The following is a 12,836-nucleotide window of genomic DNA, read 5'->3' on the forward strand; positions in this document are numbered from 1 at the left end:
TTTTAGATTTCTTAGAAGGATTGTATTACAACAATTATATACCAGTGAACGCCAAACATTATTAGTATTTAAAAAGTTTGGACCAACCAGTGATCCAGCTTCTCAACTTAGACTTCAGTGAGTGCCCATGACTGTAACTATTTGAATGATGGGACCACAGCTGCCTTATACCAGCGACCTCAAGTATTAATATTATAATTTTTCTTCTAGCACAGGATGAATTCCTTACCACAGAGGACTTAATTAGCTAATTACCCTACTAGAAAGATTGGATCAGAACCAGCTCTTACCAGTAAACCTCCAAGGATTTTTAATGTCATTTGGATTTGCTATGATTTTTAAAATAATATTCGGTATCTGACATTTAATTGCTCTCTTTGGTTAATGTGTATCGCTCAATCGATCCATCTTTGAAAGCTTGAGGATGTTTTTTGTGATTAATTTGCTTTATTTCTTTGTCTTTTTAGGTTGAGTTGGGTAACGGCAGGAAAATCACAGTTGTACCCGTCCCAAGTGCTAACCGCTGGCAAGATGTTGTGCTTGGCAGGATGAAATGGGCTACCAGCACCATTGACAAGACGGTAAAAAGTGAAATGCAGAATCCAAGAAAGCTAATGAGTATTGTATGAAGTCATGTCAAATTTGGGAGTTTTATTTTTCAGGCTTAAACAAAAGCACAGATTTACAGTCAAAGATGTCAAAAGTCAGAGATAACCATTAGGCAAAGAATGGATTTGAGGGTGTATTCACACTTTCCACTTTTGGTCCGCTTTAAACGGACCAGAGTTTGTTTCCCCCCTTGGTCCGGACCTTTTGTGCAGGTGTGAATACACTCAAGCGAACCCTGGTCCGAACCAAACAACCGGACCGAGACCCACTTTTTGAGGTGGTCTCAGTCCGCTTAAACGGACTCTGGTGCGGTTCGCTTATGGTCTGAATACAAACCCTACTGGCTTGCTGACAAGGCACGTAGAGAACGTCGGCGTTCAGCACGCATTCTCCGACGGGGTTCTAAACTTATAAATGGAAAGTCTCAAAGTCTGTGTTGAATGAGCTGCTCTTCACCCTCACAATAATATTGCAGCTTTAATAATGGTACAAATATGCAGAACACAGGTGCTGCACGCAGCACGTCTACAGTTGTTTTCCTACATTTCCGGGTCTGTGCTCTGTCCCGCCCCCGTCATTTCTGTCCAATGGGAACAATGATCGTCACCCGCATGGCTTTGTTTACAAGTAATAGTTCACTTGCAAAAAGTACAATGTGAAAACAAACCGCACCAAATGCTTTTGGTCCGGACCAAACAAGCGGACCAAAGGACTTTCCTGGTGTGAATACACCCTTAGTTTTCCATCAATCATTAAGCACTTGGTAAATACAGTTTTTTTTTTCATAAGTCATATTCAGTAAATAATAATATGCATTCCATTGAGGCTCATTTGTTAGATTAAAAGTACCCTTTAACAATAACCTTTAAGCAGGTATTAAACATATTTTTCCCTTATTTCTGTATTAAAAATGTTTTATTGGTCTGATTTAATATTATAATCTTAAATGTCGTGTTTTCATGAGCTGTAAGTGGAAAATCATCATAATTACTAGATATAAACGTTCAAAAACATCAGTCTGTGTATAATTAATCTATATAATACGGTTCACTTAGTGGTTGAGTTACTGAAATAAATGAACTGTTCAAAAATATTCACATTTATTGTATATGACTGTATAATCCCAAATAGCGTAAGCATATTAAAATGACAAATATGTCCACTATCCCTGTTGGAACCCTGGACTAGTCCACAATTGTGGCTGCGTTATGCCGAAAAGAGCAAGGTTTTAACTTTATACCCCCAGAGGGGAAAAATCAAGTAGTCACCAACAACAAAAGCCCTGGAAGCACTTTTACTGCTTGCAAGACCTTACTCATGTTGTTTTTGTTAAAAGCACTTTCATTTGGGCAGCAATTAAAGTTCATTCAACATCTGGTTTGGACTGACCAGGAACTTTGGTCCACCTTAAGATGTGGTTTTTGGTTTGTTTTGAAATGAACCCTGCTGTGGTTCGCTCAGAGTGGGAAAGGCAACAGACTATCCAACAAACTAAACGCAGAAAAATAATTTGTAAGGGAGTGATATCCCTTACACATATGACTTAAATTTAAGGTTTTCTTATTCCTCATTTAGTAGCACATTCTAGTCTGTCCCTGCTGCTGTCCTTTCTGTACTGCTGCATTTGTCTTACGCTTGTCTTGCTGTCTCACCTCATTCTTGTTCTGGGAAGTTTCATGCGATAGCGTCCCAACCAAACAGCTGTTGTAACTGCATAACGATTTCCAGGTGGTTTGGTCGATTTTTGAAAGTACAGCATTAAAGTGAACTAAACCAAATGAAGGTGTGATTGTTTACACATTCCCCAGCCAATCAAACCTAATCTCCCAGACTACCCTGGTGTGAACGCCCTACGTTCTGTATTCACTCTGACCACTGGGTAAGCAGGTAATGCAGCACAGGTGTGCACTGGGGTTGAAGGGTTTCATTCTCTGGTCCCTCTATCCTCTCCCAGACCTAACCTCTATTCTATTTTCAAATATTTTATGTTCAAATGGCAACTTTACAGTATAGGAATAAATGTCAGCATTACAAAGAACAGTTATTGCAATGTGTCCTAACATGGGGCTCTGAAATGATTAGACCTTTGATCTTGAACCGTTCTGGTATCTTCATTTCAGATCCGTAAAGAGGCAGATTATCTGTTCATGATGGACATAGACAGTGTCTTCCATAACCGGTTTGGAGCTGAGTGTCTCAGTCGTCTATCAGCTGTACTTCACCGTGGCTACTACAAGGTTTTACCTTTTTCTTACATAATATTGGCTTTAAGTAAAGTACAGTATGACTATATATATTTAATCTCTTTGTACCATTCTCAAAAAAGTTATTATTTGTATATACTTTTGTTTTTTCCAGTTATTTTCAGTTCATCACGTATATCAGTCAAAGCCTCTAATCATTATTACCAAATTCTTGACCTTTGTCCACACAGAACACACCAAGGGACAGTTTTCCCTATGAGCGTCGAGCAAACTCCAAAGCATACATTCCTGCTGGGGAAGGAGACTACTACTACACTGCAGCTGTCTGGGGTGGATACCTGGAGGATATGTACAAGCTTGTCAAGTAATCAAACTATAATTACTTTGAGTTAAAGACCAGTACCCTCAAAATCATGTCTATCTAAATAACTTCATAGCAGACATGACTCAAGTTTTGATTTGTAAAGATATGAGATGACTTGGACTCGAGGTCTGGATCTTGAGTCTTATATGCAATCTTTATCTAATACAATCAGTACTTAAACCAACATAGTATGTGCAAAATGTGAAAACACTGCAGCTGTGACAGGTAATGCACAGTATCTCTATATTTTACTGTAACGGGGTGTGCTTGAAGTATTAACCAATTACATTTGCAGATCGCAGAGTAATAATAGCTTCTAACAACTTGTTCATGTTAAATGTATCTTCATAAAAATGCCTCTCGTTTTCACAACTGAACCCTGAAGTAAACGAGGTTGTTTCAGAACCAAATAAACGGAACTTACCTCCTACACTCTCTCTATAAGGCTAGCTTCTTCATAGAATACAGTAGATATTTAGAAAAAAAACAACAACTGTGTTCATTCAGAAATTTGACAACTATTAGCGCACAAGACCCCATATGTTAAACGCTTGCAGCAGCATTTGTGTATTGATATCTGTCTGATGTTTCATCAGATACTGTTATGAAATGTCACTGGAGGATGCCAAAAACAACATTGAAGCTGTCTGGCAGGAGGAGAGTCATCTCAACAGGTACATTAAACAAAATGACATTTAACTCAAAAATAAATGTTCTCCTATCATTTAAACACATACACTGCATATTTGCCTGTTCTCCTATCCAGGTACCTCTTATACAACAAACCAACAAAGGTACTGTCTCCAGAATATCTGTGGTCTGACTATGACCAAGTACCGAGTGACATTAAAGTTGTCAGGGTCTCCCAGTTGGTTAAGAACTACGCAGAAGTGCGCCCAAATGGTGGACACTGATGCTTAAACCTCAGGAGCTGGAATCAGGTGCTGGTGATTTTGTGCCTTTGTAGTTCTGGTCTTTTTATACCCAAATCTTTAGAGCACAAAGTATCCCCATCGGCTACGGGATGTTCATTACTGACCACGTGTCAATTCATACCCATCAGGTAAATGTTTTGTAACCCACTTAGATGACCAACAATTTAAAGTAGTTTTCTAAAATCTGCTTATAGTCCATCATAAGGAAAGTTGTTATATGACAGCACTAATGATCTACCAGCAGGAGGTTGCTCACAGTTATTTTGGTTTAATTGGCTGTCATAATCTCTCGCATTTCTTAAGAGTTAACCAAGCAATATGGGAATCAGAACCCCACTCATTGAAAATGTTGTGTAGTACAAAATCTTCTGAAAATAATACACAACTGAATTTAATAAAATAAGAGATTTGAGCATTTTTAAAATTATTTAAATTCCTGAACAAAATCTCAAGACTGGGGATGAATTTACAAGTTTTCATATTTTATGTTTTTGGATCATCAACAGACTGCAGGAATAGCTTTAAATGCAACAACAACAAAAAAGAAACAGAAGCAAGAGACAAAAAAGTAAAAAAAAAAAGGGTCCTTGTTTGTGACGGGATGACCACGTCTTGCAACAAGTCATCGTTGTGGTTCACAAAGCCTCACAAAAGGCTTCTTCCAGGAGAACATGCCTCCTTTGGACCACCCGGCATTTTCCACTGATCTAAATCCCACGGTCTACATTTGGGAATTGATAGTAAGGGATATTAAGGGAATTGATATTGATTGGGATATTAAGAAAAATAAACTTTCCAAATAGTATATGCAATTTTTGGAACATTTTACAACATATGGAGCATCTTTCCTATCAGTCTACTAGAAACACTCAAATCCAGCACACCTAAACAAATTTTGAAGTGACCCATGAGAACACAGAATGACTCACTAGAGTCCTCTTTTTGACACAGTTCTGTATTGCTTTTTTGGTCTTAAACTTTTGATCAACTAATGAACAGCCTATTTGAGCTCCAATGCAGGTTTTAACAGTTCACATCTATTTTTGGTGTCTTGCGCCCATTTCTTTGTATTTGCATGTTGAAGTTCAACTTACAACCTGGTTATGATCGAGCAGCGCAAAATGCTAATATTTTTAACTTCACACCAGTCTTAAGATTTTGATCAAGAGAGTACCTAGATCCAAACAATTTTACTCCTTTAATAAATATACAATGGTTAAAGGAAATGGGTAAAAAGAAATTGTAGTTTTATGTACAGGTACATCTAAAAATTGTGAACATCCTGATCAACATTTTTTGTAACTCATTTCAGAAAATGAAACTCATCATTAAACAGAGTGAAATATTTCAAGCCTCTGTACCCTATAATGAAACCCCACAATTCAGAAAATGTGAATAATACATATCAAAGCCTTCGGGTTATCTGCATGGTTGTGTCTGCTGTCTCTCTTCTTCCTTTTGACAATAACTCATAGAATCTCTATGGGGCTCAAGTCACTGTAGTCATTGAACCAGCTTTTGGTACCTTTGACAGTGTGAACAGGAGCCAAGTCCTGTTGAAAAATGCAATTATCTCAATCAAGCTCATCAGCAGAAGGAAGAAGGAAGTTCTCTCAAATGTCCTGTTAGATAATTGTGTTGAAAACACAGTGGACCAACACCAGCAGATGACACGGCACCCAAATCATCACTGACTGTGGAAACGTCACACTGGATTTTAAGCAACACAGATTTTGTGCCTCTCCAATCTTTGCCCAGACAATGTAATCTTGATTCCTACATAAAATTATACCTTAATTTCATCTAATCTAAGGATTAAATAAATTGCACCCATCTGTTTTCCATGTAGTTCTTTTCACCTTAGTTGTATTTAGGTTCCTGTTTTCTGTCCCTTCATTGTTGGGTTCCCTATTGCTGTCTCCCTGGTTCCTGTGTTTTCTTTGATCCTGTTAATTCATCATACTTTCCATTAAAATATTTCCATCCAATATGCTCCTGCCGATGTCCTGTTGCTGCTTTGGTCCATCGCAACCATAAAATGTGACAATAATAATCTGGATTACAAGAAATAAAGGCCTGAAATATTTCGCTCTATGTGTAATGAACCTATATAATATGAGTTTCGCTTTCTGAAGTAATTGACAAAAGGTATTCGACCATTTCACGATACTCCTCTAATTGTTTGAGATGTGCGTATATATTTCTAATGTAAGGCTATCAGGGGTATAAAAAGGTGTATGTTTTTCCTGCTGCTATATGCAATGAATGTTTACAATCGTTTCTTTCTGTTTGGATTTTAAAACATACGTTTGGCTTTTAATAGTGAACTCTGCATATTTTTAGTCAAGAGTAAACAAAATAAGGCATAACATTTTACATGTCCCTGAAAGCATTCCTTACTGTTATTGTAACCAACCTGCTTCAGAGTTTGTGTATTGTTATTTTTTTATCCATTAATATTCAGGTCAATATATTTTATTGTCCCAGTGGGGAAAGTTGTTTTAAGCAAGTAAAGCTGCTCTAAAACAAGGAACAGTAAAAATGGTTCAATTCAATCATCAAATAAAAATAAAACACAGTTTGACATAAAATATAAAAGTCATTGAAGCAATAAAAATTTAAAAAAAAAAAGGTAAACAACAATTTAAGATTTAAATGATTAAAATTGGAGGGTAACCTAACTGTTCAGATCATACTGTGTTGTATAAAAGTAAAATCAGGTTAAAATAACTGTCCCACTCTTGTTTAGCATTTTTAATAAAAAGGGGACTAAGGAAATTTTTAAAAGAATTCATTAATTAAAATTTGCCAACTTGTATCACTTACCTGAAGGTAGCAGCTCATACTCATAATGGAGAACATGGGATGGGTCAGCCTGGTTTTGTGCACACATTTTTCACATATTGGCTGGAAGGACTGATGATTTTTCTCACTGATAACATTTATGGCAGTTTTAATCACATAGGAGAGTTTATGTTTTTTAGTTGCATAGACAGCGGAACCATATCAAGCTCTTCATCACTGCCATTAAGCATGATCTTTTATAAGGGGGAAATTTACTGCCAAAAATCAAGAGCACACATTTTCAAATTGAGAGCAGGATTTCATTCTGCTTGTACTCAAACTTAGTAATGCTTGCACTCAAAACCTCTGCTTTCTGTCAAATATACTCTGTTCTCTCTGAAAATCTTTGTTTCTGTGCTCTGATCTAATGCTTCTTGCATAGATAATTTCGCCTCCTGCTTTCTTCATCCTCCATCCGCGCAAACTTGCTCTCTGCTCGGATCAAAACTGCACTCTCGAGTTTCTTCCCTGCTCGCAAATTCTTTTTGCTCTCTCTCAGATTAAAGTCGTATCATCTCCTAACAACCATATCAGCCAATAGAATGACAGTGTGCAACAGCTGGCACTAAATTTCCCCCATATATTTACTACAGGGACTCCGAGTCTTCTGAGGATGTTCATCCTCTGCTGCAGTTTTGAACACAGATTGTCAATATATTTGTTTCAAGAAAACATGTTGTAAGTGTATATCTGCAATGTTGGGCCTTTTTGGGTTGGTTTGTTTTTGGGGGTTTTTTGTATTATTGGAGGGGAGTTGTTTTATATTGTATTTAACACAACAAAGTTAGTGAGTGTGTATTTTCTTAAACATCTGATAGGTATGCTATAAATTGTATACAAGAATGAAACTGCAGTTTGATAATGTACATTTTTTTTTTTTTTCAAATGCCAAGATTTGTATGAATTCTCTACATGCTTGCACTAGCCCCCACCCCCTAACCAACACACACACACTTTCTGGCACCCAATAATGATCCAAAACATACGGCCAAATCAACAAAGAAACTGTTCATTAGACATAAACTGTCTACCAAGGCCATCTCTGTCCCTAGCTCTAAATTCTATAAGAAACCTGTGGGGTGACCTGAAAAAAAGAAAGTGTAAAGGAGGATACCGCACTCCAGACATTGTGTAAAGAGGAATCGTCAAAGATCTTGCTGTGTGTATGATTCAACTTTGTAAAATGATACTGAAGAACACTATCCTATTGGCTACGGGGGTTCTATAAATTAGTTACATCTAAAAGAATTTTAAAAAGTTGGTGTTCCTCTGAAGAAATTCTCCCATAGTAATAAAACATAAAGAAAGGCTTGTACATGTCTTTCCCAGGGCAGCCAAAAGTTGTGGAGATTGCTGTATGTCAAGGGTACTTCAGAATACACTGTGCAAACTACATGACTGTACAGACCTTTAACTTTGTTGAAAAGGGCTGGAAGACAACCTCACTGTTTTCTGAGATACCTGTATCTGTGACATGACAAGCTATTATTAATGCCTAATTTATCTCTTACAGTGGTATAAAGCATGACTCATGTTTTCCTTGGACTGTGTCAGGAATATTTTTATGAATGAGCCTAGGCCAGTTTGAAAGGCACACAGACAACCTTCATGATTATAGATCTAAGAGTAGAAATGATCTAAATATAGTTCTGCCTGTGGGATGCTTTGAAGACATTAGGCATGTTACAAGGACAGGTTCAGCCCTTTAGAGATGTCATATTATTTTGCTGGAAATTTTGTTAAATCAAAATTAAAATGGTGAAGGAGGCACATTGTGTTTATTTTTTAAATTTTTTTTTTATTTGTGGGTTTAATTTTAATGAGATATGAGCACTTAATTTTGTTTATACATGTATGTGTGTGTGTGTCCAGAGGTTTTTTCTGGAAGCTGTGCTTTTGGTATCTTCCTCGTGGTTGCCTTGCAAAAGTCTTGCAAGGAAACCATTAAAATGGAAGAGCATTTAAACGGGATAAATAAAGGTAAAAAAAAATTAAATCATTTGTAAAATGCTTGAATGATTTTTTTATGTGTATAAAAATGAAGCCTATAAACAAATGTTATAGGCTAGATTCTTTTTCGAAAATTCTTTGTTGTGCCGTAAACTGTAAGGTAATACTTTCTTGCAACACCTGCTAAAATCATAGCAAGAATCTGCAACCTCTTAAAACTGGTCAGATTTAAAGGGGAACATGTCATGCAAAATCACAAGCACGGAGAAAACAGTATCAGTAGAAAAACTCCTTTAATTTAAAGTGTCTGCTTACTTGCAGGTGAGGCGCAGGATTACAAAAATAATCCTGCTCACCAGGAGTCTTCAAACAGGAACAAAACATAACAAGGTTAGAAGCAAGGTATAATTTCCAAAAGAGCCATCAAAGAGATATGCAAAAAGACATGACGACAACATGTCAAAGGACAAGGACGAACTTAAATACAGACACAGGTGGACACAGGGAAAACAGACAGGTGAGACATGAAAGCAGGGAGGCAGAAGGAGCAGGTGAACCTAATAAAACTAAAGCATGAGGAAAGGGACTAAATAAAAAGGCAGTGAGCAGACCAAAATGAAACCATAGACCAAGATAATTCAATTCAATTCAGTTTTATTTATATAGCACCAATTCACAACCCATGTTGTCTCAAGGCACTACACAAAAGTCAGGTACATACATTCCAATTAATCGTAACCATTGAACAGTGCAGTCAGATTCAGTTATTTATTCAAATTGGATAAAACGTTTTTCTGTCTAAGGAAAGGAAACCCAGCAGATTGCATCCAGTCAGTGACTTGCAGCATTCCCTCCTCCTGGATGAGCATGTAGAGACAGTGGACAGTCACTGGCGTTGACTTTGCAGCAATCCCTCATACTGAGGGATGCATGTAGCGACAGTGGAGAGGAAAAACTCCCTTTTAACAGGAAGAAACCTCCAGCAGAACCAGGCTCAGTGTGAACGGCCATCGGCCACGACCGACTGGGGGTTTGAGAGAACAGAGCAGAGATACAAAGAGAACAAAGAAGCACTGATCCAGGAGTACTTTCTATGGGAAGGAAAAGTAAATGTTAATGGATGTAGCTCCTTTAGTTGTTTCACCTAGAAAGAAAGAACAGATAAACTCTGAGCCAGTTTTTAAGGTTAGAGTCTGAAAGAGAGCACATAGAGTTAGTCACAGTTAAGCTCAGTCAATTGCCATGTCTAGGAGAGAGAAAGGTTTAAACACTAAAAGACAGGGCCATGTGGATCATCGGTAGAGGGTGAGCATTAAGTTGTTGCCAGCAGAAGCTCGGACGATTCCCCTCTCCAGAAAGAGGGTAGACACAGAGCCAGGCCAGGTGTAGCTTCTAGGAGAAGAATAGAGAGAACAAGGTTAAAAGCTGAAATAACAGCAAATAATGCAAAATTGGAGAGTAGTGTGAGAATGTAGCGAAGAGGGTGAAAGTGGTCGTTGTCCTCCAACAGCCTAAGCCTATAGCAGCATAACTACACAGATAGTTTCCGTTCAGATTATTTAGTTAAACGGCGCTTATTTACAACAATGTCGTCTCAAGGAACCCCACAAAGAGTCCTACTGATGGTCATTGTTATATTAAAAACCAGCGCCATAGAAAGAGAGTTACGACACTCTTTGAACTCGCCGATAGGCGGTCACGTGGTTCATGTAGCTCTCAATAGTTCCAAACATCTCAGTGGTGTCAGTTAGGTTGAACGGCTTCAGGCGCGACATAACGCAAAAAGCGAATTTTTTCACTCTTTCCTGTGACTTTTGGTAATTAAATAATAATTAACTGATTACTGGTTACTAAATCATAATTGGAAAATCCAAACGGAAGTAACAATACCTAATATAAATGCTCTTTCTGATCTCCTCCACATGCTAGCAAGGATGCTATAACTGTATTCTGTGCCAGCAGTTAAGAGCTCTGATCAAACTTACCTTCGGATTTACATCCTATATTACGTGGAAAGATCTATTGCCTATGTATTTAAAAAAAAAAAAAAATTAATCCAAAGATTACAGATGGAAAATGAGCGGAATTAAAATTTTATTAAAAAATTTAATAATTTTTAAATGAATTAGGAAAATATGTAGCTGTATGAAAATATGACTGAAGACTTGGGATGAATTCTTAATTTTTGTAGAAGACATAATTATACTATTTTTTGCTGTCATGTGAACTGAGTACTTGTATCTATAACAGAGTTGATTGTGCCTGTAGTCTGACAAATGTTGTAAAATTGTAATTCATTAACTAAAATGTTCATTTAATTGAAAATGTAGTTAAAATCGTATTAGATGACAAAACAACTGAATTGTGCAAAAATAAATGACCAAACAATTTATTGTACGATATGTAAAATGCAAAACTAGCTTTAATAAATAAGTACTTGCACTACCATTTATACAGTTTATTAATTACATCTGCACCAATAAACTGTATCTGATCAAATCTGGACAAGGTAGAAATGTGCCCAAGTCCGAATGAGGGTTCATCCTCCTTGGCATCATTGGCAGCAGCTCCTTTTGAAGTCAGTCACCACATCTGCTGACCTCCCAGAAAACAATAAAGAAATAATCAATATCATAGCTAGAAGGCAAAAAAAGTAAATGTGTTCCTCTGTAGGTTCAGCAGGTTACCATGGTTGGGTGTGCTGCATTTGGATGCACCAATCGGTCAGAGAAAGGAATCCGTATGTATGGCTTCCCAAAAGATCCTGAAAGAAGGAAAAAATGGTTGGTTCAAGTCAGTAGAAGCAACCTCACCATCACCAGAGGTCACAACAACTGGAAACTATGTGCTGTAAGTTCAATCTGCACACTGCACTGGAAAATGCACAAGGGCCTAATGAAATGTGCAAGGAAATAAATAAATAAATCACTTTACAGGCACACTTTGAAAAAGGACAGTTTGTGAGGACACAGTCAGGCCAAGTGAGACTGAGGGTTGATGCCGTTCCAACCCTTTTTCTTCATCGCCCAGAACCAAAGAGGAGGAAGTCCAGCAGAACTTCCACTGCATGTTGATCCACTGATTAGTGATCACACATATAGTTCTAAAGTAAACTTTGGTACGAACCGTGTTAAATAATACGTTTCAAATTTTTTACCTAATCTTCATGCCAACAGTGCCATTATAATTTCAGAGATGAAGGAAGGAAGAAACAGAAATGAGGCAAGTGAGATGAGGGAAAGTGAAGGGGAAAAAGAAGATGAAATTGTAGCCTCAGAGGACAGGGACATGCCAGGAACTGATGAGCCAGGGTCAACAGGGCAAGACATATGCATCAACAGGGAATACAATCAGGAAACCGAGGTGAAAAAGCTGAGGGAGGAATTAGAAAACCAAAAAATTCACATAAGAACAATAGAAGGAGAACTTCACAGACAGAAGAAAATTAATGCAGTCCTACAAAAGAAAAATTTAACAATGGAAAAGAACTTTGGCGGCATTTTCACAAAAGATCAAATGAAAGCTATTGGTATGAAGAGTAAAAGAGGCATTAGATGGAGCAAAAACACATTAAAAAAGCCATACAACTTCGCTTTTCTGTGGGCTCAACAGGCTACAGGCTTCTTCAGGACATGAGTCTCCCTCTCCCTGACATCAGAACCCAGCAAAGAAGATTGCAACACATTAAGCTGGAACCAGGTGTGCTAGGAGAAGTTTTCAACATGCTCCAACTAAAGGTTGACAGTTTAACAGAGATGGAAAGAGAATGTATACTTACTCTAGATGAAATGGCAATCACCCCTAGTGTGGAGCTGCACCTAGGAACAGGGAAGCTGTTTGGGGATGTGACGCTCTGCCTGGTCACACAGGAGCTGCAACACATGCATGTGTTTTTATGTTGGCAGGAAGTACAACAAGATGGAAGCAAGT

The 12,836-nt window shown here is 37.6% G+C and overlaps 1 protein-coding gene and 1 long non-coding RNA gene across 2 annotated transcripts in view; one reads left to right on the top strand and one right to left on the bottom strand.

Moving 5' to 3' along the window:
* The window catches only part of LOC124866914 (globoside alpha-1,3-N-acetylgalactosaminyltransferase 1-like), a 33,391-nt gene extending 24,439 nt beyond the window's left edge, over positions 1-8,952 (top strand). The window contains exons 7-11 of the mRNA XM_047362964.1: positions 468-581; positions 2,730-2,846; positions 3,044-3,177; positions 3,774-3,851; positions 3,944-8,952. Coding sequence (XP_047218920.1) covers positions 468-581; positions 2,730-2,846; positions 3,044-3,177; positions 3,774-3,851; positions 3,944-4,091 — 591 coding nt within the window. The 3' untranslated portion in view covers positions 4,092-8,952. The remainder of the gene's footprint in view (positions 1-467; positions 582-2,729; positions 2,847-3,043; positions 3,178-3,773; positions 3,852-3,943) is intronic.
* Positions 8,953-10,987: 2,035 nt separating this feature from the next.
* LOC124867310 lies at positions 10,988-12,462 on the bottom strand. The gene is made up of 2 exons (XR_007038011.1): positions 11,594-12,462; positions 10,988-11,501 (listed from the first exon to the last, which is right to left on the bottom strand). It is a non-coding gene; the product is annotated as an uncharacterized LOC124867310 (long non-coding RNA).
* Between the last annotated feature and the right edge of the window lie 374 nt (positions 12,463-12,836).

Source organism: Girardinichthys multiradiatus, chromosome 4 (genome assembly GCF_021462225.1).
Source record: "Girardinichthys multiradiatus isolate DD_20200921_A chromosome 4, DD_fGirMul_XY1, whole genome shotgun sequence".
Lineage (NCBI taxonomy): Eukaryota > Metazoa > Chordata > Actinopteri > Cyprinodontiformes > Goodeidae > Girardinichthys > Girardinichthys multiradiatus.